Source organism: Gadus chalcogrammus, chromosome 20 (assembly GCF_026213295.1).
Source record: "Gadus chalcogrammus isolate NIFS_2021 chromosome 20, NIFS_Gcha_1.0, whole genome shotgun sequence".
NCBI lineage: Eukaryota > Metazoa > Chordata > Actinopteri > Gadiformes > Gadidae > Gadus > Gadus chalcogrammus.
Window position 1 is genome coordinate 636722 of NC_079431.1, and position 22106 is coordinate 658827.

At 52.0% G+C, this 22106-nt stretch overlaps 3 protein-coding genes across 8 annotated transcripts; 2 read left to right on the forward strand and 1 right to left on the reverse strand.

The window, feature by feature from the left end:
* Positions 1–417: 417 nt before the first annotated feature.
* Positions 418–5335, forward strand: LOC130373120 (amyloid-beta A4 protein-like). Its single transcript, XM_056579397.1, has 4 exons — positions 418–524; positions 2054–2145; positions 2229–2375; positions 2734–5335. Exons 1-4 carry the CDS (start codon positions 449–451, stop codon positions 2833–2835), a joined length of 417 nt encoding a protein of 138 aa, XP_056435372.1. The 5' UTR covers positions 418–448; the 3' UTR covers positions 2836–5335.
* Positions 5300–16390, reverse strand: gabpa (GA binding protein transcription factor subunit alpha). 5 transcript variants are annotated; one of them, XM_056579356.1, is made up of 10 exons: positions 15439–15641; positions 14126–14230; positions 13853–13997; positions 13498–13582; positions 12238–12462; positions 10521–10715; positions 10135–10191; positions 7533–7658; positions 6274–6466; positions 5300–6084 (listed from the first exon to the last, which is right to left on the reverse strand). In XM_056579356.1, the coding sequence occupies exons 2-10, from the start codon at positions 14200–14202 to the stop codon at positions 5865–5867; spliced, it is 1323 nt and encodes a 440-aa protein (XP_056435331.1). In that variant the 5' UTR covers positions 14203–14230; positions 15439–15641; the 3' UTR covers positions 5300–5864. The 5 variants fall into 5 exon arrangements, with proteins under 5 accessions (XP_056435331.1, XP_056435333.1, XP_056435332.1 ...); XM_056579358.1 differs by having other exon boundaries at positions 15407–15641; XM_056579357.1 differs by lacking the exon at positions 15439–15641 and adding an exon at positions 15184–15377.
* On the forward strand, positions 15081–21847 carry u2af1 (U2 small nuclear RNA auxiliary factor 1). Of its 2 annotated transcripts, none has more exons than XM_056579390.1 (8): positions 15081–16515; positions 17437–17524; positions 18382–18448; positions 18806–18855; positions 19014–19112; positions 19186–19319; positions 19414–19506; positions 21122–21842. In XM_056579390.1, exons 1-8 carry the CDS (start codon positions 16472–16474, stop codon positions 21243–21245), a joined length of 699 nt encoding a protein of 232 aa, XP_056435365.1. In that variant the 5' UTR covers positions 15081–16471; the 3' UTR covers positions 21246–21842. The 2 variants fall into 2 exon arrangements, with proteins under 2 accessions (XP_056435365.1, XP_056435366.1); XM_056579391.1 differs by lacking the exon at positions 15081–16515 and adding an exon at positions 17699–17826 and having other exon boundaries at positions 21122–21847.
* Positions 21848–22106: the final 259 nt, after the last annotated feature.

The window sequence follows — 22106 nt, forward strand, 5'->3', positions numbered from 1 at the left end:
CCCCCCCCCTTTCAGTCTCAGTCCTCCCCCCAGTCCAGTCCCCCCCCCCCCCCCCCCCCCCCCCCCCCCCCCCCCCCCCCCCCCCCCCCCCCCCCCCCCCCCCCCCCCCCCCCTCAGTCCCAGTCTCCTCCCCCTCAGTCCCAGTCTCCACCCCTTTCCCCCTATGGGGAGTCCCAGTCTCCTCCCCCTCAGTCCCAGTCTCCTCCCCCTCAGTCTCAGTCTCCTCCCCCCTACCCCCTATGGGGAGTCCCAGTCTCCTCCCCCTCAGTCCTAGTCTCCTCCCCCTCAGTCCCAGTCCCCCCCCCCCCCCCCCCTTTCAGTCTCAGTCTCCTCCCCCTCAGTCCCAGTCTCCTCCCCCCTCAGTCCCAGTCTCCCCCCTCCTCCCCCTCCTCACCCTCTCTGTGTCGTCCAGGCCGAGGGGCGTGTCAGCTATGGTGACGACGCCCTGATGCCCCCGGCCGCGGCCCCCCGCCCCGGGCCCCTGGACCAGCTGAGCTTCAACCAGCCCAACACCGAGAACCACGGTACGGGGGGGGGCACCTCTGGGGGCACCTCTGGGGGGCACCTCTGGGGGGCACCTCTGGGGGCACCTCTGGGGGGCACCTCTGGGGGGCACCTCTGGGGGAACCGAAGTACATCAGAGCTGCTCTGTGTTCTACAGAACCTGTTGGTCTACAGTGGACCGGCCCGCTGTTTAGGGGGTTGGTTGATGTTTAGGGGGTTGGTTGATGTTTAGGGGGGGTTGGTTGATGTTTAGGGGGGGTTGGTTGACGTTCACGGGGGTTGGTTGATGTTTAGGGGGTTGGTTGATGTGTAGGGGGTTGGTTGATGATTAGGGGGGGTTGGTTGACGTTCGCGGGGGTTGGTTGACGTTCGCGGGGGTTGGTTGATGTTTAGGGGGTTGGTTGATGTTTAGGGGGTTGGTTGATGTTTAGGGGGTTGGTTGATGTTTAGGGGGTTGGTTGATGTTTAGGGGGGGTTGGTTGATGTGTAGGGGGTTGGTTGATGTTTAGGGGGTTGGTTGATGTTTAGGGGGTTGGTTGATGTTTAGGGGGTTGGTTGATGTTTAGGGGGGGTTGGTTGATGTTTAGGGGGGGTTGGTTGATGTTTAGGGGGTTGGTTGATGTTTAGGGGGTTGGTTGATGTTTAGGGGGTTGGTTGATGTGTAGGGGGTTGGTTGATGTTTAGGGGGGGTTGGTTGATGTGTAGGGGGTTGGTTGATGTTTAGGGGGTTGGTTGATGTTTAGGGGGTTGGTTGATGTTTAGGGGGTTGGTTGATGTTTAGGGGGTTGGTTGATGTTTAGGGGGGGGTTGGTTGATGTTTAGGGGGTTGGTTGATGTTTAGGGGGTTGGTTGATGTTTAGGGGGGGTTGGTTGATGTGTAGGGGGTTGGTTGATGTTTTAGGGGGTTGGTTGATGTTTAGGGGGTTGGTTGATGTTTAGGGGGTTGGTTGATGTTTAGGGGGTTGGTTGATGTTTAGGGGGTTGGTTGACGTTCGCGGGGGTTGGTTGATGTTCACGGGGGTTGGTTGACGTTCGCGGGGGTTGGTTGATGTTCACGGGGGTTGGTTGATGATTAGGGGGGGTTGGTTGACGTTCGCGGGGGTTGGTTGATGTTTAGGGGGTTGGTTGATGTTTAGGGGGTTGGTTGATGTTTAGGGGGGGTTGGTTGACGTTCGCGGGGGTTGGTTGATGTTTAGGGGGTTGGTTGATGTTTAGGGGGGGTTGGTTGATGTTCACGGGGGTTGGTTGATGATTAGGGGGGGTTGGTTGACGTTCGCGGGGGTTGGTTGATGTTTAGGGGGTTCGTTGATGTGTAGGGGGTTGGTTGATGTTCACGGGGGTTGGTTGATGTTCACGGGGGTTGGTTGATGTTCACGGGGTTGGTTGATGTTCACGGGGGTTGGTTGATGTTCACGGGGTTGGTTGATGTTCACGGGGTTGGTTGATGTTCACGGGGGTTGGTTGATGTGTAGGGGGTTGGTTGATGTTCACGGGGGTTGGTTGATGTTCACGGGGGTTGGTTGATGTTCACGGGGGTTTGTGTCTCCAGTGTTGGCCCTGATGCCGGAGGAGAGGCGGGAGGTGGTCCTGGACCCCGAGGAGGAACAGGGCACTGGCTACGAGGTCCACCCCCAGAGGCTGGTAGGGACCGCCCTCAGCAGGAGACATGGTGGTGTTTGATGAGATCTGAACTGGTGTGACACCTGCTTCATGCTACTCTGCAGGTGTTCATCGCTGAGGATGTGAGCTCCAACAAGGGCGCCATTATCGGACTGATGGTGGGAGGAGTCGTCATAGCGACGGTGATTGTCATCACCCTGGTGATGCTGAGGAAGAAACAACACTCGTCCATCCATCATGGAGTGGTCGAGGTAAAGGAGACGGACAGGGAAACATACCATAATACTTACCATAGCAGTTATCATGACATCATAGTGGTTACCAGGACATCCTAGTGGTTACCATGACATCATAGTGGCTACAATGACATCCTAGTGGTTACCATGACATCATAGTGGTTACCAGGACATCCTAGTGGCTACCATGACATTCTAGTGGTTACCATGACATCATAGTGGCTACCATGATATCCTAGTGGTTACCATGACATCATAGTGGTTACCATGACATCATAGTGGTTACCATGACATCCCATTGGTTACCATGACAGCATAGTGGTTACCATGACATCCCAGTGTTTACCAGTGGTTGGCGGCTGTGTTCCTGCAGGTGGACGCGGCGGTGACCCCTGAAGAGCGACACCTCACCAAGATGCAGCAGAACGGCTACGAGAACCCCACCTACAAGTTCTTTGAGCAGATGCACAACTGAAGTCTCCTCTTAGGTCCTCCCTTCAGATTAACCCCCATGGCCTGCTCCATCCCGGCTCCACGCCCTCACCTGGGGGTACCTCCACGCCCTCACCTGGGGGGTACCTCCACGCCCTCACCTGGGGGGTACCTCGCCCTCACCTGGGGGTAGCTCCTCGCCCTCACCTGGGGGTACCTCCTCGCCCTCACCTGGGGGTACCTCGCCCTCACCTGGGGGGTACCTCCACGCCCTCACCTGGGGGGTACCTCGCCCTCACCTGGGGGTACCTCCACGCCCTCACCTGGGGGTACCTCCTCGCCCTCACCTGGGGGTACCTCGCCCTCACCTGGGGGGTACCTCCACGCCCTCACCTGGGGGGTACCTCGCCCTCACCTGGGGGGTACCTCGCCCTCACCTGGGGGTACCTCCACGCCCTCACCTGGGGGGTACCTCCACGCCCTCACCTGGGGGGTACCTCGCCCTCACCTGGGGGTACCTCCACACCCTCACCTGGGGGGTACCTCCACGCCCTCATCTGGGGGGTACCTCGTGTGGTTGTAGACCTGGTCCGGACCAGGATCACACGGTCCGGCGGCCTGGAGCTGGAATGGAACACAGGCTCCCGAACCCCTGACCCCTAGAGGACTGTTGACCTCTGACCCCTAGAGGACCTGAACCCCCTCTGACCCCTAGAGGACTGTTGACCCCTAGAGGACCTGGACCCCCTCTGACCCCTAGAGGGGTCGCCCATTTCACTTGCACAACGTAAGCCAATCACAGAGCACGTCATTGTGTGTACAGAGTAGCCAATGGCATGTCTTATGTCAGGTCATCAGGATTGAGTCCTTTGACGTCTTGTCTCGGTTCCTCCTCATGCTCCAGACAACAGCTGGGCTGTTTATGACGGGGTGAGCCCTAACCCTGTTTATGACGGGGTGAGCCCTAACCCTGTTTATGACGGGGGGAGCCCTAACCCTGTTTATGACGGGGTGAGCCCTAACCCCAACGCTCTCAGCTCTTAGGATTAAACACCTCAGGGTTGTTTTTAATGAAGAAAAACCGAGAGAAAAGGATTTACAGAATATGTACAGTTTAAGGACGAGTGGTTTTTCATTTGATGTGCATTGATGAGGTTAGCTCCGAGTAAACGTAGTGCATGTTGCCTAAGACCTCCTGGCAGGACTGTACATTTCTAGGGTTAGGTTTCTTTTGGACATCAGGAGGAGGTGTAGGAACAATGTGCTTCGCTGCAACACAGAATTGCTTTAAGGAGCCTTTCCCTCCCCTTTCTGCATGGGCAGAACAACGCTCTGTGATATTTTATTGTAGTGTTTGAGTTCTATGCACACCAGTCCCTTCTTAAGTGGATTCCCTGTCCCCGCCCGCCCACCCACCCAGCCCGGAGAAGATCCGAGTCCAGCCTTGAGATGCAGGGTGGTGCATCGTTGGTTCTGATGGTTCCTCTTCGTCGGTTCCACTCCTCCAGAGCGGCTGTGTTTTAGTTTCCCTTTATTCCTATAACCACTCCCCTGTTCTGTCTGACCGCACTCCCTCCATCGTTCAGCTCTCCAGAGAACTGAACTGTACTCCAGAGATCTGCAGCCTGCTCTGCATATATCCCCACTCAGCTGCACTCCCCTGAAACCATCTCTCCCGTCCACATTCTATTTTTCTATCTTTGTTTATACGTGTACAGTGTGTTCAGTGCTGAGAACCTTTGCTTGCCTATTCGTTAAGTGTTTTAGTTGTGAAGTATCCCGCTTGTAAAGCAGACAAACCCTGACCTGCTGACCAGCATGTTAGAACCCCGAGCATGATCAGACTGAAGGACTGCAGTACCCAGAAGGCCATACTCCAGTCCACCATAAAGAGACTGAAGGACTGCAGTACCCAGAAGGCCATACTCCAGTCCACCATAAAGAGACTGAAGGACTGCAGTACCCAGAAGGCCATACTGCAGTCCACCATAAAGAGACTGAAGGACTGCAGTACCCAGAAGGCCATACTCCAGTCCACCATATAGAGACTGAAGGACTGCAGTACCCAGAAGGCCATACTCCAGTCCACCATAAAGAGACTGAAGGACTGCAGTACCCAGAAGGCCATACTCCAGTCCACCATATAGAGACTGAAGGACTGCAGTACCCAGAAGGCCATACTCCAGTCCACCATAAAGAGACTGAAGGACTGCAGTACCCAGAAGGCCATACTGCAGTCCACCACTCCTCCCTCACCTCCACGTGATGAATGATGACCGACGATGAATAGAACCGGGGCACCCCGAGGCCTCCGGGGCACCCCGAGGCCTCCTGAGGCCTCCTGACCCCCCGGCCGAGAGACACACGGCGAGGGGGTGCAGGGATTTGATCATTTAACTTATTTAGCTTTTATCATTTGGTTCTTTGAAGTCTTGTTGTAATAATGATGAGGTCATCACCAGGGATCACTTCCTGTTCAGCTCAGTGAACCACCTGCTTAGTGGACTGCTTTGTACCCACAACCCCCTCAATAAAGTTTGAATGTACAGAACTCCTTTGGCTCCGCCTCCTCTCCACTGATCAGACACCAAGCCTCAAGAAAAATGCTTGCCACTTTATTCCCCCTAGTGGACAAAAAAAAAGGTCCAGCAATCAGGGAACAGACTAAATAAAATACAAAAACCAACCCGCTATATAAATGGGAACATATGAAAATACACTTGCCGTCGCGGCTATCAAAAACATAGAGTACCAGTATATACAGTAGAAACAACAGCTAGACGAGAACTAATCATGAAGCAACATTCAGTCTCCCTGACAGCCCATGAACCACCATGATGGGTCACCACTCATTCCATGCTTCTGCCCTTCATAGATTTATAAAAATAATGAACATGAACATCTCCGAACGCCGGGCCGGGTCCGAGCGCAGAGCGAAGGCGTGTGATGGGGACCTCTGACCTCCGACCCCGGTCAGGCCGCCGGCCCCTCCCCCTGACCCCGAGGGGGCGAGGCCTGGCGCCCACAAGTCATCACCAAGGAACTGTCCGCCCCCGGCGCCGGGCCCCGCCCTCAGCTGTCCTTCTCGATGGAGGTGGCCAGCGTCACGGTGGTGACGGGCTGCCCCAGGCCGTGCAGCTGCAGGCGGGCCAGCTTCTTCTGCTCGCACTCGGTGACCAGGCCGTTGAGCTCCGCCGCGCTGTAGCCGATCAGCGTCCGCAGGTCGCACACAAACTTGTAGACGAAGCGCTTCCCCTGCACCTTGCTGATCATGTCCCCGTCGTAGTAATACCTGCAGGGGCGGAGCAACACATTAGCACCTCCCACAACACCCAAGGGGCAGAGCAACACGTTAGCACCTCCCACAACACACAGGGGGGCGGAGCAACACGTTAGCACCTCCCACAACACACAGGGGGGCGGAGCAGCACATTAGCATCCCCCCGGGATCTTCACCTGGACCAGAACAACAGGAGCTCACCTGAGGGCTCGGCTGAGCTTCTCGTAGTTCATGGTGGGCTTGTTCTTGCGCAGCCCCCACTTCTGGGCCACCAGCTCGGGCTGGTTCAGCTTGAACTCCCCCTCCTCGCCCACCCAGCAGATGCAGTCGCGGGCGTCCTTATCCGTCAGCAGCTCCAGGAGGAACTGCCACAGCTGGATCTGCCCGTTGTTCCCTGGACACACAGACACCAGACAGACATATGTTCAGGGCACCAGACAGACACACGGACAGCAGACAGACACACGGACACCAGACAGACACACGGACACCAGACAGACACACGCACACACGGACACCAGACAGACGCACGGACAGCAGACAGACACACGGACACACGGACACCAGACAGACGCACGGACAGCAGACAGACACACGGACAGCAGACAGACACACGGACACCAGACAGACACACGGACACACGGACACCAGACAGACGCACGGACAGCAGACAGACACATGGACACACGGACACCAGACAGACGCACGGACAGCAGACAGACACACGGACAGCAGACAGACACACGGACACCAGACAGACACACGGACACACGGACACCAGACAGACGCACGGACAGCAGACAGACACACGGACACACGGACACCAGACAGACGCACGGACAGCAGACAGACACACGGACACACGGACACCAGACAGACGCACGGACAGCAGACAGACACACGGACAGCAGACAGACACACGGACACCAGACAGACACACGGACACACGGACACCAGACAGACGCACGGACACCAGACAGACGCACGGACAGCAGACAGACACACGGTTCAGGACACCAGACAGACGCACGGACAGCAGACAGACACACGGTTCAGGACACCAGAGCGATAACCCAGACATTCATAACCCAGACATTCATAACCCAGACATTCATAACCCAGACATTCATAACCCAGACATTCATAACCCAGACATTCATAACCCAGACATTCATAAGCCACAGACATGTCCTCCAACGTTCTCTTGTGAGAAGAGGTTATGATCTTCTCAACTAAATTCTATATTCTAAGAAACGCCTAATAATAATAATAATAATAATAATAATAATAATAACCATCAGTGATCCAGATTAGCAGTGGGAGGTCATGTGACCAGTAAAGGGGAAAGGAACCAAAGCTCATTAATCAGACTCACGGACCGGGTCAGGCCCCGGTGTGCGTGTGTTTGCGTATTAATTGCTTGTTCATGGGTGTGTTGGTTTTTGCGTGTGCGTGCGTACCGGTGCGGTTGCCGGGCGAGCTGCGCTCCTCGCCCCCGGAGATGCGGGGAGTCCGGGGCCCGCGGCTCTGCTTCAGGACCTTGATGGTGCTGGACGTGTTGACGGCCGACGGGATGATCTGCACGGCTGGGGAGACGAGGACCTCATCATTACCACCACTCAGACCTCATCACCACCACCACTCTGAGACCTCACCACCACTCTGAGACCTCACCATCACTCTGAGACCTCACCACCACCACTCTGAGACCTCACCACCACCACACTGAGACCTCACCACCACCACTCTGAGACCTCACCACCACCACTCTGAGACCTCACCACCACCACTCTGAGACCTCACCACCACTCTGAGACCTCACCACCACTCTGAGACCTCACCACCACCACTCTGAGACCTCACCACCACCACTCTGAGACCTCACCACCACCACACTGAGACCTCACCACCACCACTCTGAGACCTCACCACCACTCTGAGACCTCACCACCACTCAGACCTCATCATCACCACCACTCTGAGACCTCACCACCACCACTCTGAGACCTCACCACCACCACTCTGAGACCTCATCATCACTCTGAGACCTCATCATCACTCTGAGACCTCACCACCACTCTGAGACCTCACCACCACTCTGAGACCTCACCACCACCACTCTGAGACCTCACCACCACTCTGAGACCTCACCACCACTCTGAGACCTCACCACCACCACTCTGAGACCTCACCACCACTCTGAGACCTCACCACCACTCTGAGACCTCACCACCACTCTGAGACCTCACCACCACTCTGAGACCTCACCACCACTCTGAGACCTCACCACCACCACTCTGAGACCTCACCACCACACTGAGACCTCACCACCACTCTGGGACCTCACCACCACTCTGGGACCTCACCACCACTCTGAGACCTCACCACCACCACTCTGAGACCTCACCACCACTCTGAGACCTCACCACCACTCTGAGACCTCATCACCATCTTCAACACTCAGAGACACCACAATACTGCTGTCTGGACTAATATCACTCAGAGAGACACCAGACTAGGGCTGTCTGGACTAATATCACTCAGAGAGACACCAGACTAGGGCTGTCTGGACTAATATCACTCAAAGAGACACCAGACTAGGGCTGTCTGGACTACCATCACTCAGAGAGACACCAGACTAGGGCTGTCTGGACTACCATCACTCTGAGAGACACCAGACTAGGGCTGTCTGGACTAACATCACTCAGAGAGACACCAGAATACTGCTGTCTGGACTAACATCACTCAGAGAGACACCAGACTAGGGCTGTCTGGACTAACATCACTCAGAGAGACACCAGACTAGGGCTGTCTGGACTAACATCACTCAGAGAGACACCAGACTAGGGCTGTCTGGACTAACATCACTCAGAGAGACGCCAGACTAGGGCTGTCTGGACTAACATCACTCAGAGAGACGCCAGACTAGGGCTGTCTGGACTAACATCACTCAGAGAGACACCAGACTAGGGCTGTCTGGACTAACATCACTCAGAGAGACACCAGACTAGGGCTGTCTGGACTAACATCACTCAGAGAGACACCAGACTAGGGCTGTCTGGACTAACATCACTCAGAGAGACACCAGACTAGGGCTGTCTGGACTAACATCACTCAGAGAGACACCAGACTAGGGCTGTCTGGACTAACATCACTCAGAGAGACACCAGACTAGGGCTGTCTGGACTAACATCACTCAGAGACACCAGACTAGGGCTGTCTGGACTAACATCACTCAGAGAGACACCAGACTAGGGCTGTCTGGACTAACATCACTCAGAGAGACACCAGACTAGGGCTGTCTGGACTAACATCACTCAGAGACACCAGACTAGGGCTATCTGGACTAACATCACTCAGAGAGACACCAGACTAGGGCTGTCTGGACTAACATCACTCAGAGACACCAGACTAGGGCTGTCTGGACTAACATCACTCAGAGAGACACCAGACTAGGGCTGTCTGGACTAACATCACTCAGAGAGACACCAGACTAGGGCTGTCTGGACTAACATCACTCAGAGAGACACCAGACTAGGGCTGTCTGGACTAACATCACTCAGAGAGACACCAGACTAGGGCTGTCTGGACTAACATCACTCAGAGAGACACCAGACTAGGGCTGTCTGGACTAACATCACTCAGAGAGACACCAGACTAGGGCTGTCTGGACTAACATCACTCAGAGACACCAGACTAGGGCTATCTGGACTAACATCACTCAGAGAGACACCAGACTAGGGCTGTCTGGACTAACATCACTCAGAGACACCAGACTAGGGCTGTCTGGACTAACATCACTCAGAGAGACACCAGACTAGGGCTGTCTGGACTAACATTATCAACACTCTTCTGGGGGGCAGCCAGTGCCAAAAAAAAAACCCACTCTCTAGAAAAACCTGTTTTGCAGGAAGTAGCAGATTGGGGTATTTTACAGAGAACCTCCTCCTTTTACAACTTCATCCACAATCACAGACAGACGTGTCCCATATTCCGTGTTGTAGGGGGGTCTAGGGTTTAACTCCACCGCTGGGGGGCGGAGGAGAACCCAGGGAGACTCACGCTGGTCGATGGTCACGGTGGCGTCCTGTCCTGCCTGGTCCTGACTGGCCAGCACATCTAGAACGGCCAATGAGGGAAGGGTTAGACTGACATTTACATTCAGGGCGATTAGCAGATGCATTTATCCAAAGGGACTTACAATAAGTACAATTGTCAGAAGAAAGAGAAATAACAATATATGGGTGTCGGTACAGTAGGAATGTTCATAGAAACAAGTGCCAAGCACTAACCATCACTAGGTTAACCCATTCCCCGTATACAACAAAAATAGCTAGGGCAAGATGCTACACAATGCTCAGTACTGTTTATAAGTGCCAGGACGTACAACACACAGGAAGTGTGTCCATGGGGGGTTAGCTCATTAACCGTCACTTCCTGGGTCGTACATTTGCGCAGCAGCTCCAGGTGGCTCCAGAGGATCTCTCCGCTCGGAACCTTCTGGAGGAAGTCCTCGTGGGAGAAGGAGCACAGCTCCCGCCCCGGGATGTGGATCGCCCCGATCTCCATCTCATCAATGTTGAACTCCTTCATCACCCACACGGCCCAGTGGATGACCTGGTCCGCCGACCACAGCACGGGATCTGGGGGGTGGAGAGCAGGGTTAGAGAGGAGGAGAAGACCCAGAGACTAGAGGAGGAGCAGGCCCGGAGACTAGAGGAGGAGCAGGCCCAGAGACTAGAGGAGGAGCAGGCCCGGAGACTAGAGGAGGAGCAGGCCCAGAGACTAGAGGAGGAGCAGGCCCGGAGACTAGAGGAGGAGCAGGCCCAGAGACTAGAGGAGGAGCAGGCCCAGAGACTAGAGGAGGAGCAGGCCCGGAGACTAGAGGAGGAGCAGGCCCGGAGACTAGAGGAGGAGCAGGCCCAGAGACTAGAGGAGGAGCAGGCCCGGAGACTAGAGGAGGAGCAGGCCCAGAGACTAGAGGAGGAGCAGGCCCAGAGACTAGAGGAGGAGCAGGCCCAGAGACTAGAGGAGGAGCAGGCCCGGAGACTAGAGGAGGAGCAGGCCCAGAGACTAGAGGAGGAGCAGGCCCAGAGACTAGAGGAGGAGCAGGCCTGGAGACTGGAGGAGGAGCAGGCCCGGAGACTAGAGGAGGAGCAGGCCCAGAGACTAGAGGAGGAGCAGGCCTGGAGACTGGAGGAGGAGCTGGTCTAGGAGACTGGAGGAGCTGGTCTAGAGACTACAGGAGCAGGAGAAGACCCAGGAACTAGAGGAGGAGAAGACCCAGAGACTAGAGGAGGAGAAGACCCAGAGACTAGAGGAGGAGAAGACCCAGAGACTAGAGGAGGAGAAGACCCAGAGACTAGAGGAGGAGAAGACCCAGAGACTAGAGGAGGAGCTGTTCCGGGTCAGAGACTAGAGGAGCCAGGCTCCTGCAGGGTAGAGTTTAGATTCTCTGCCCGAGCCCCAGCCCGACGCGACCCGCGACCCGGGCTGGGGCCGGGCCGGGGCCGGGCCGGGGCTGATATTTCCCACCACTATCCCCGGGCCGGGTTGTGCCGGGCCTTTGATCGAGCTTTTTTTTTTTTTTTATCATTGCTCTATTGGCCTAATCTGAGGAGAAATCTATGCCATAAAAAGAAATATTATAGGCCTTTATTACACGGGTCTTCTCAATGCCGTGGAACGCTCCGTTCACTTGCATGGGTAGTAGTCCGGTGACTTTAACTCCAGCGTCTTCCGTTGCTAAGCGACGTCAACGTCTTTGCGGACAAATTATTTCTCTGCTGATCAACACTACGAATGCTGGTAACGAATAAATCGTAAAAAGACACACCATGTGATGTTATTTTTTCGTTTTGGCAAGTAGCCGTGTAATACGCGGGATAATGTATAGAACGTCGCCGGTCATTATCGAAATGAACGGTGTGCTATAGATTATCCCTTACATATATATTTAGCAGAATAGGCCTAAGTAACAAATGTATAAAAAGTTATACATGTATTTAAGACAATGTCGGGTTGATATTGGGTTGATATGTGTCGGACAGAACGTGCACGGGCTCGGACAGAACGTGCACGGGCTCGGACAGAACGTGCACGGGCTCGGGCCGGGTCGGGCTTGATCAACTGGGCCCGATCTAAGCTGGGCTGCAGGGGTCTCACCGTAGGGGATGCCAAGGCGGACCTGCTCCTTGCGGTACCCCTCCAGCGCGGCCGCCCAGCGGGTGACCTGCTCCGAGGTGTCGTCGGACAGCGCCGAGCGCTCCACGGCGATCAGCTGGCCCTCCTCCCCCAGCGAGCCGTCCTCCCCGGCCGCGTCCGGGTCGATCACCACCTCCACCGTCTCCACCGGCTTCACGATCTCCAGGATGTTCAGCTTCTCCTCGCCTGGGGGGCGGGAAGAGAGGAGGCACAACGATGGTCATGATATGATACGACGTCAGAACGATGATCAAGATATAGAACGATAACAATGATACGACGTCAGAACGATGATCATGGTAATGTCATGACGGAATTATAATATCATGATAATGTCAGAACGATAATGATGTTGTTGTGTATACTCTACTGTGAGGTAGAGGTCCAGTATGTCTACTGTGAGGTCTAGGTCCAGTATGTCTACTGTGAGGTCTAGGTCCTGTGTGTCTACTGTGAGGTCTAGGTCCTGTGTGTCTACTGTGAGGTAGAGGTCCAGTATGTCTACTGTGAGGTCTAGGTCCAGTATGTCTACTGTGAGGTCTAGGTCCTGTGTGTCTACTGTGAGGTCTAGGTCCTGTGTGTCTACTGTGAGGTAGAGGTCCAGTATGTCTACTGTGAGGTCTAGGTCCTGTGTGTCTACTGTGAGGTCTAGGTCCTGTGTGTCTACTGTGAGGTCTAGGTCCTGTGTGTCTACTGTGAGGTAGAGGTCCAGTATGTCTACTGTGAGGTCTAGGTCCTGTGTGTCTACTGTGAGGTCTAGGTCCTGTGTGTCCACTATGAGGTCTAGGTCCTGTGTGTCTACTGTGAGGTCTAGGTCCTGTGTGTCTACTGTGAGGTCTAGGTCCTGTGTGTCTACTGTGAGGTCTAGGTCCAGTATGTCTACTGTGAGGGCTAGGTCCAGTATGTCTACTGTGAGGTCTAGGTCCTGTGTGTCTAGGGCTAGGTCCTGTGTGTCTACTGTGAGGTCTAGGTCCTGTATGTCTACTGTGAGGGCTAGGTCCAGTATGTGTTGTCTACTGTGAGGGCTAGGTCCAGTATGTCTACTGTGAGGTCTAGGTCCTGTGTGTCTAGGGCTAGGTCCTGTGTGTCTACTGTGAGGTTTAGGTCCTGTGTGTCTACTGTGAGGTCTAGGTCCTGTGTGTCTAGGGCTAGGTCCTGTGTGTCTACTGTGAGGTCTAGGTCCTGTGTGTCTACTGTGAGGTCTAGGTCCTGTGTGTCTACCTGGTCGTGTGATGATCTGCAGGCTGAGCTGTACTGTTCCATCGGTCTTCACTCCTTGGTCAAACAGACTGTGATCAGGATGGAGCTGGAACGACAGTGGGAGCAGGAGAATGATTACTACAACCGTGAGAGGAGGACCTTCACAACAAAGCAGGTAGGGTCCAATTACAAAAACATTTGACTCAACAACACGGTTTATGCATTACATACAGTATTCAATGTTCTCATGAATTAATGCAAGTTAATGGCACAAGATTATGATAAAAACATAATATTTCTGATGCATTCCATAAAGCTTTAGAAGGATTATTTTAAAAAGAGCGAGCCGCCCTTGTGCTCGGCATGGCGCTGTTACCTGGATGTCCTGCAGGCAGATCTCATACTGGTCCAGAGTCACCTGGATCCGAGGCTCCAGGAGCTTCTTCAGGTTACCGATGGGCTCGTTGATGTCGATGTCTTGCTGGATGAGGTCTGCAGCAGTGAGGGTGTGCTCCTCCATCCTAGAGGTGGTGAAGAACAGGGCTTAGTCGGGTGGACGAGGTGGATACAAAGCAGGAGTTCCTCTCAAATGAAGTATAAATAGAAACAATACCAACAACTCCTAGATACTAATACCAAGGAAACTAACCCTTCCTCCAGGCATCCATGTTTATCCTGCCCATCGATCTCAATCTCGATCATCTCTTCCGTCTCAATTTTGGACATTTTGTTCAAAACACCAAGTTGAGCCTACCTGTTGGAGAAAGTGATGTGGTCAATTTAAATGTGATTTGGTGATTGTTCAATAATATCAGTGGGGCGCTTCTATTATACATTGTGATGGGCAGCCCAGAAGACACATTGATATAGGGACAACAAACGTAACAAAACGTTAATTTGTTCAAATATTGAAATGAAATAGATCAACCAGTTGAATCACAGTATTTACATGACATATCATTTTATGTGAGTCTTCAAATTAAATTGAACCAAGCTACTTAAATGGCAAAAGGCTTTTGCTATAATCGTATGTCCATCATTATATGAACCGTCACCTAAGTTCAATCATATTGACCTAGATATGAATGGGCAAATACTAATTCATATAACGCTAAATGGCATGTCTACGGGGTCACAACATTCCACACACACATGCATTGTGTTGACCAGCCGTGGAGGCCTCGGAGCCGCGGTCTCCCGTTGGTCAACAGGACCGTTTAGAGAGCGTTCCAAGTGCTAATGTGAGCTAACTCGAGGGCGAGGCTTCGCTGTGTCTAAAGGCCATATGGTAGGCCGTCGGGACAAAGTTCTCCATAAAGGGATGTGATATGTGGGAAAACTACATTCAAGTCAAAAGTAAAACAGGAAGAAATAGAAAAAAACACGTGTCGCTAAGTTCAAAGTGAGACTCGGTTGTAGAGCTCCGTTTTTAGTCGACTATCGGCGGGGCGAGGCTCGGTGTCCGCCGCCCGGTACCAAACTACCGGGAATAAATGTGAAAACCCCCCGGTGCTCCGGGCAGTGAAACCATCCCGAATCAACCACAACAAAACTTTGAATCTACAAAACTTTTGAAACGGAAATGGAATAAACGGAAACAAAACAGCATAGGGCGAATGGAAAGGAGCCGGAAATCCTGGCGAGGTTTACAGACTTCCGAGGCGCTCCGCACGAACACACCGGGACACCGGGACCGGGGAGGCTTACCGACCGTCGGGGACCAGATACCACCGCCGTGGACGAACCGGGATCCAATCGCTGTATATACGGGCTTTCGAAACGCAAAGTTTGATAAAAAAAATTGTGTCGCTCAGAAAGCGACGCCGCAGTCCGCCGTGGTGATGAGACCGAGGAACTACAGATATATATATAAATATATATATCAATGCATATTATAATATATATCAATGTATATATCAATATATCTAACCAGACGGTTCGACTGCGGTCCACGGTATTTACATGCAGTGTTGTCGGATAATACGAGCTTTATCTGGCGTCTGCTGGTCTCCGGAGGACGGCGGCCGCTGACGCGTTGATCTGCAGCGGAGCCACAAAGTAGCGGGAAGAGCTGCGGCGCCACAACACCGGGCGACCCCCCTAAGGGCTACTGGGACCAGGGCGACTGAGACCAGGGCGACTAGGACCTGTCTACGGTCCGGCAGGGTCCTACCTCTCAACAGGCCTCGGGGTTGGGATCCAGGGTGAGTGGAGGACCGACGGGAGGACTCATGAAGTTTGGGTCCACAGCAGGGGGGGGCGGAGACTGGGAGCAGGAGACGAACTGCTCAGCTAGGGTGGAACGTCTACCTCTGTGTCGTTGGAGATGCTTAACTGTGGGTTGTTGTGTTTGTTATGCATTGACTGTTATCTTCCAGTAGTAAAGTCGTAACTGTTTGGTCTTAACTGAAATACAACAGATTCAAACCCAAACTGTGTGGCCTGTGTGACATGTGTTCATAGTGATGGTGTTGTGTCTAGTGGATTTGGTTATATCATAAAAGCGTAGTAGACTGGTGAGGTTATGTATTTATGTATTCTGCCTGAGGTCTACACCTTATCCATCAGCTGGAACTCTTTAGGAATTTAATATATTCAAATATATCAATAACATTTAACTTGAGTATAAGCAAACATTGGAGGCTGTTTGTAATTCTTGCCACATCTCATTTATGAAGATTATTTGTTATTTTCTTTGCATCATCTAATTTAGACGAATTGGCCTGTACATAAACAACATTAGCTCTGTTAATATTACCATCTGGATGTGAGTCCACTGAACTGATAGTGAGCTGCTGTAAAGATCTCCTTTAAATATCAACACTCATCTTTTTCGTATTTCCTTCAAACGATTGTGTAATAAAGGATTTTAGTTTTGTATGAATGTATGTTGTCTGTTCCCCCCCGTGGTGCACTGCTATGGGTGCCACCGCGACATGTGTCCGTCAGACTCTTATTTTGAAAGCGCCTCCCGGATGTGTTAGGCTGGTTCAAGATGGCCGAGTATTTGGCGTCCATCTTCGGCACAGAAAAAGACAAGTAAGTCATGTTATTATTATTAAGTTTGCGTATATTTTTTTAATAAAAAGTTTGGATATAAGAATTCTAGAATTCATTAAAACAGTCAACCAATTCAACCTGAGAAACTGAGCCGTTCCACAAACTACATAACAACAAGGAGCTAACAATGCTAAGTGCTAATCCTGCAGAACCCCGCGCTACACTCGAGCTGCAGCGGCGCCTCCGTGCAGCGCTGTCATGTACCGCCTGCATATAAAGAACAGGCAGCCTAAATAAAGAACAGGCATTATACTGCCTGTATATAAAGAAGAGCCATAATGCCGCCTGTATATAAAGAACAGGCAGTAAACAGACGACATAAAGAACATGCATTATACCGCCTGTACATAAAGAACATGCAGTAAACCGCCTGTATATAAAGAACAGGCAGTAAATAAAGAACGGGCATTATACTGCCTGTACATAAGGAACAGGCAGTAAACCGCCTGTACATGAAGAACAGGCAGTAAACCGCCTGTACATAAAGAACAGGAAGTATACCACCTGTACATAAGGAACAGGCAGTTAGAAGCCTGTACATAAAGAACAGGCAGTAAACCGCCTGTACATAGAGAGGGGCTCGCTGGCAGGGGTAGGCCCCTGGTTCCCCATCTGATGACAGCTGATGATCGCAGGGGGCCCAGTGACAGCGAGCCGCCGTCACTGGCACACTGTGTAAATCTATGTATTACAACATGTGGGACTGGCCCATACGCTGTCCATGTGGACCACATCAATGTGTTGGTGAAATGATGGAACATGACCATTGGTGGTAAAAGGGTTAATAACAATGAACATGTGCAGTCTCTGTTTAGTATTGATCCATTGAACACTGTTCCCCCTTCTGAACCATGGACTGGATGCGGTCATGTGTTCATCTCCTCTCTCTTCTCCCCGAAGGGTCAACTGTTCTTTTTATTTTAAAATCGGTGCGTGTCGTCATGGTGACCGCTGCTCCCGGTTACACAACAAACCCACCTTCAGCCAGGTAAGTTCCCTCTTGTGATGGCAATATATTTTGAACTACCTGCATAATACAAATTCAAAAAGCTATTTAGATGAAGAGTGATTAGACCATGGTTTCTAAACATATAATGTGTATGGCGAACACCACCCTAAAATAATAATTAGTCCATCAATTGCCCCCACCCACCCCTCATAGCATGGACCCGAAAAGAAAAAGGTTGAGATTGAACCACAACTCCATTGTATCTGAAACTGCCAAACCTTTTGGAGCTCTGCTCTCCAAACGGCCACACCTTTTCTGATCGGGCCTCCAGGCTATGAAGGGTAAGTATGGTAGAGACTCACTGTTCTTCTGTGTGTTTGATCGACTTGTAACAACTTGACAGTTCCAGGGAAGGTTTTATGATGAATGCTTTATCAGTCCCAGATGATCCGGGAACATGTTGATGATGATGATGATGATGATGAGGGCATCACTGTCATCATTCTGATTATCAACTGTGATATTTTAGGATGTCTTTACATCTTATTCTGCAGTCTTTCCAACTTTCTCGACTTTGTGAAACCTTTTCTGAGATCCATACGAATTGCACGTCTCCCATAAACCTTGTAACTAGGGTCCATTATCAGGGGAGTCTGTAAGTACTTTTCTTCATGTTCATAATCCCATATTGTCCTGTTTAATATATAATCGTGTCATATTTAATCTGCCACTGGGTGGCTCCCCTCTCCTCCTATAGTCATCCTGATCTGAGAGCTACTTGTAGGTCGGCTGCCTTAACCTTTCTAGAAGTCTTTCCCTTGAAGACGAGTGTTGAACTCGTAGCCGCAGGTTACTTATAATCCTCTTTCCTGATTCCATTGGTTTCTTTATTCCAGACGATTGCCCTCTTGAACATTTACCGCAACCCCCAGAACAGCGCCCAGTCCGCGGACGGCCTGAACTGTGAGTCCCCCGGCGGTTGATTGAGGTGTCATTAATATGGTTTAATGATTAAAGTGCAACCTTCCAAACCGCGTTTGAAGGATCGGAGCTTCTCCTGTGTTACGTGGGTTTCCTGCCCCGCCACATAAACCTGCAGGTTAGCACTCCTGCCCTGCCCATGAGCAAGGCATAGGACTCCATCTGGAGCTCCCGGTGTTACCCCAGGGCAGCCCCCTGCTCCTAGATCCTATCAGGGCTCGTTTAAATCTAAAAGATGAATCTCCAAATGAGACCAATACGTATCCATCATGACTTGCAGCTTGATGGTGGTTTGGGTTGATATAAGGACTGATGAACACTTCCCCCTCTCACCACTAGGTGCCGTCAGTGACGTGGAGATGCAGGAACATTATGATGAGTTCTTTGAGGCAAGTGATGGGGCATTGAGGAAGCTGTAGGACAGTGGTGGAGGGATCTGGTCCAGTTCAAAGCATGCATTATCAAGGATGGTTGATGTTAGGCCATACGTACACTGACATGAGCCCTAGCTATTTATATTGGTAATAATCTATCTTTGTGTTTTCAGGAGGTCTTCACAGAGATGGAGGAGAAGTATGGCGAGGTGGAGGAGATGAACGTGTGCGATAACCTCGGAGACCATCTGGTCGGTAACGTCTATGTGAAGGTGAATCCAGCGGCTCATGTCACCCGCCCCGTAGGAACTTTAAATAAAGTAGTAACGCCCACTCGCCTTGCAGTTCCGTAAAGAGGAGGACGCGGAGAAGGCGGTCATGGACCTGAACAACCGCTGGTTCAACGCCCAGGCCGTCCACGCAGAGCTGTCCCCCGTCACCGACTTCAGAGAGGCCTGCTGCCGGCAGTACGAGATGGGGTGAGTGCCCCGCCGGTCGAGACGCTGTCGGCCCCCCGCTGTGAGACGCTGTCTGCTGGTCTCACCCCCTCCTCCCCCCCTCCTCCCCCCACAGGGAGTGTACCCGCGGCGGCTTCTGTAACTTCATGCACCTGAAACCCATCTCCCGGGAGCTGAGGAGGGAGCTGTACGGCCGCCGCAGGAAGAGGTACGCCCAGTGGTGTAGTCTGTTCTATTGTAGTGGGTATACTGGGATGATTCCCTCCCAGCCTCCTACAAACCCGTCCCACCGGTACGGGTACGCCCAGTGGTGTAGTCTGTTCTATTGTAGTGGGTATACTGGGATGATTCCCTCCCAGCCTCCTACAAACCCGTCCCACCGGTACGGGTACGCCCAGTGGTGTAGTCTGTTCTATTGTAGTGGGTATACTGGGATGATTCCCTCCCAGCCTCGTCCAAACCCGTCCCACCGGTACGGGTACGGGTGTGGCGCTTATGGGGTGTCGCACCACACTCACCAACGCAGGGGTCTACAAACCGCTGATTTAAGAGTATAACGATTATCAACAATCATGGAAATCTGAGTAGGTTTATCAGTTTTAATAACAGTATGAACAAATAGAAGACAAAAATGACAAGTTGTCCTTTGTATATCTATAGTAGCAATGGCACATGCTAAACAAGGACAAAATCTACTCATAATAATTTAATGAACTGTTTACAACCATGGCTAACCAGTGCATGAGAAGGAGATGACAGGAGACTAATGTTTCACTCTTTCAATTGCTCTAATTTGAGCTCTTATGTTATCTAACATACCATACAGTAATTGAATTGTGTAAAAGTGTGAAATTACTGCACCTTAAAAATGACCATGAATTAGCTATACTCTCATTTGCATAGTGATTAACATTATGAATTTCAATTGTGTATACCAACTGTATGTTTCCCTCCACTCTAACCAAGGATGCCTGTTTTTAAATTCCCTAGCCTGACACCCAGTCAGAAAGGCTGGCCAGGGGTTCTCATCTAAAAGTAACAAGGAGATATAAAGTGGGATTAAAACATTGTCTTCTGTCGACTATTTGTTATGTGGTTTACACATTCATATGGGAGGACTGGACACACACACGCACGCACACGCACGCACCCACACGCACACGCACACACACGCGAGAAGGAGGGGCTCGGCCCGCCAACTAACGTGCAGAGATGCAGGGGCAGCTTCGTGCTTCGTAACAGAGACAGGGCAGAGCGCGAGCGCGCAGGGGGAATTTTATGAATGGTGAATGTAGGAGATAATTTCCCCTGCTTAAAGTATTTTATTGCAGTTATACCCAACCGATATTTACGAAAAATAAACACAGAAGTGAAAGATCTGTCACAAGACGATTGATACGTATCCGTGCACATTTTTAAGTGGGTATACGCAAATCCTGGTGCGTTCCTAGTGGGTATACGGCGTATTCCTGAGTATCACGTAGACTACACCACTGGGTACGCCCCCCCAGAGAGAGACCCCCACCCGAGAGAGACCCCCATAGACCCCCCTAGAGACCCCCCAGCAAGTAGTACCCCCTGAGAGAACCCCCCCCTGTTCAGGACCCTGCCTCCTCGGGGCTTATCAGATCAGACCGTTAGGTCAGCCCAGTATATTGGCACACACACGGGGGGGGGGGGACAGAACCTGGAGGAGACGGCCTCAATGACCCAAACTGTCCTCCCCACCAGAAGCGTTGTACTGCTCAGTGTTGTGTGGAGACTCAGGTCTGACCCCCGGTCTGACCCCCGGTCTGACCCGCTGTCTGACCCGCTGTCTGCAGCGGACAGAGGACCGGGTCCAGGTCCCGGGAGAGGCGATCCCGCTCCAGGGACCGAGGGAGAGGGAGTGGGCGGGACCGCGAGAGGCGTCGGTCGCGGGACCGGGAACGTTCTGGAAGGTTCTGAGAGCAGCGGAGTCCGGAGCCCCGGCCCGACGGAAGCTGACCGCGACGGGAAGCAGCGAGACGTTGATGTTGTTGGAATTCTTTGTTTGTTTTTCCTCTTTATATATTTTTATTTTGTCAAAATACTTTTAACTTGTCATTAAATTGAAACTATTTGTACTGATTCTGCCTCGTATTCATGATTGAATCTGTTGATTGTGTTGTCTGAACTGTGTAGAGACACATGGGACCATACCGCTAGCCTGACATGGACAGAACACCAAAGGTTTCTGTGTCAGCGCTAAGTTTATCTGGATAACCACATGAAACATGTTAACCTTCACCTGTTTTATTAAAGGACAATCTGAAAGCAGAAATGTCTCTGTGCAGTTGTACAGCAATCAGGGCCTTGCTGTTATCACTCATAATGTTGAACTAAAGGGCGTAAAACAAATACCACCCACTGTTTGCACTGGTCTGGACCGCCTGCTGGAGAAGCTCCATGGACCAGAGACACAAAACACCTAACAGCTCTGGACCAGAGACACACAACACCTAACAGCTCTGGACCAGAGACACACAACACCTAACAGCTCTGGACCAGAGACACACTACACCTAACAGCTCTGGACCAGAGACACACAACACCTAACAGCTCTGGACCAGAGACACACAACACCTAACAGCTCTGGACCAGAGACACACAACACCTAACAGCTCTGGACCAGAGAAACACAACAGCTCTCACAGCTCCATGGACCAGAGACACACAACACCTAACAGCTCTGGACCAGAGACACACAACACCTAACAGCTCTGGACCAGAGACACACAACACCTAACAGCTCTGGACCAGAGACACACAACACCTAACAGCTCTGGA

Coding starts and splice junctions, on each gene's coding strand:
- LOC130373120 (XM_056579397.1), top strand. CDS start 449: ATGCCCCCGGCCGCGGCCCCCCGCCCCGGGCCCCTGGACCAGCTGAGC. Junction 525..2,053: donor GCCCAACACCGAGAACCACG/GTACGGGGGGGG, acceptor TTGTGTCTCCAG/TGTTGGCCCTGATGCCGGAG. Junction 2,146..2,228: donor AGGTCCACCCCCAGAGGCTG/GTAGGGACCGCC, acceptor GCTACTCTGCAG/GTGTTCATCGCTGAGGATGT.
- gabpa (XM_056579356.1), bottom strand. CDS start 14,202: ATGTCCAAAATTGAGACGGAAGAGATGATCGAGATTGAGATCGATGGG. Junction 12,463..13,497: donor GCAGATCATCACACGACCAG/GTAGACACACAG, acceptor CCCGCCCCCCAG/GCGAGGAGAAGCTGAACATC. Junction 6,467..7,532: donor CTCGCCCGGCAACCGCACCG/GTACGCACGCAC, acceptor CTGTGTGTCCAG/GGAACAACGGGCAGATCCAG.
- u2af1 (XM_056579390.1), top strand. CDS start 16,472: ATGGCCGAGTATTTGGCGTCCATCTTCGGCACAGAAAAAGACAA. Junction 16,516..17,436: donor TTCGGCACAGAAAAAGACAA/GTAAGTCATGTT, acceptor TTCTCCCCGAAG/GGTCAACTGTTCTTTTTATT. Junction 18,856..19,013: donor ATTATGATGAGTTCTTTGAG/GCAAGTGATGGG, acceptor TTGTGTTTTCAG/GAGGTCTTCACAGAGATGGA.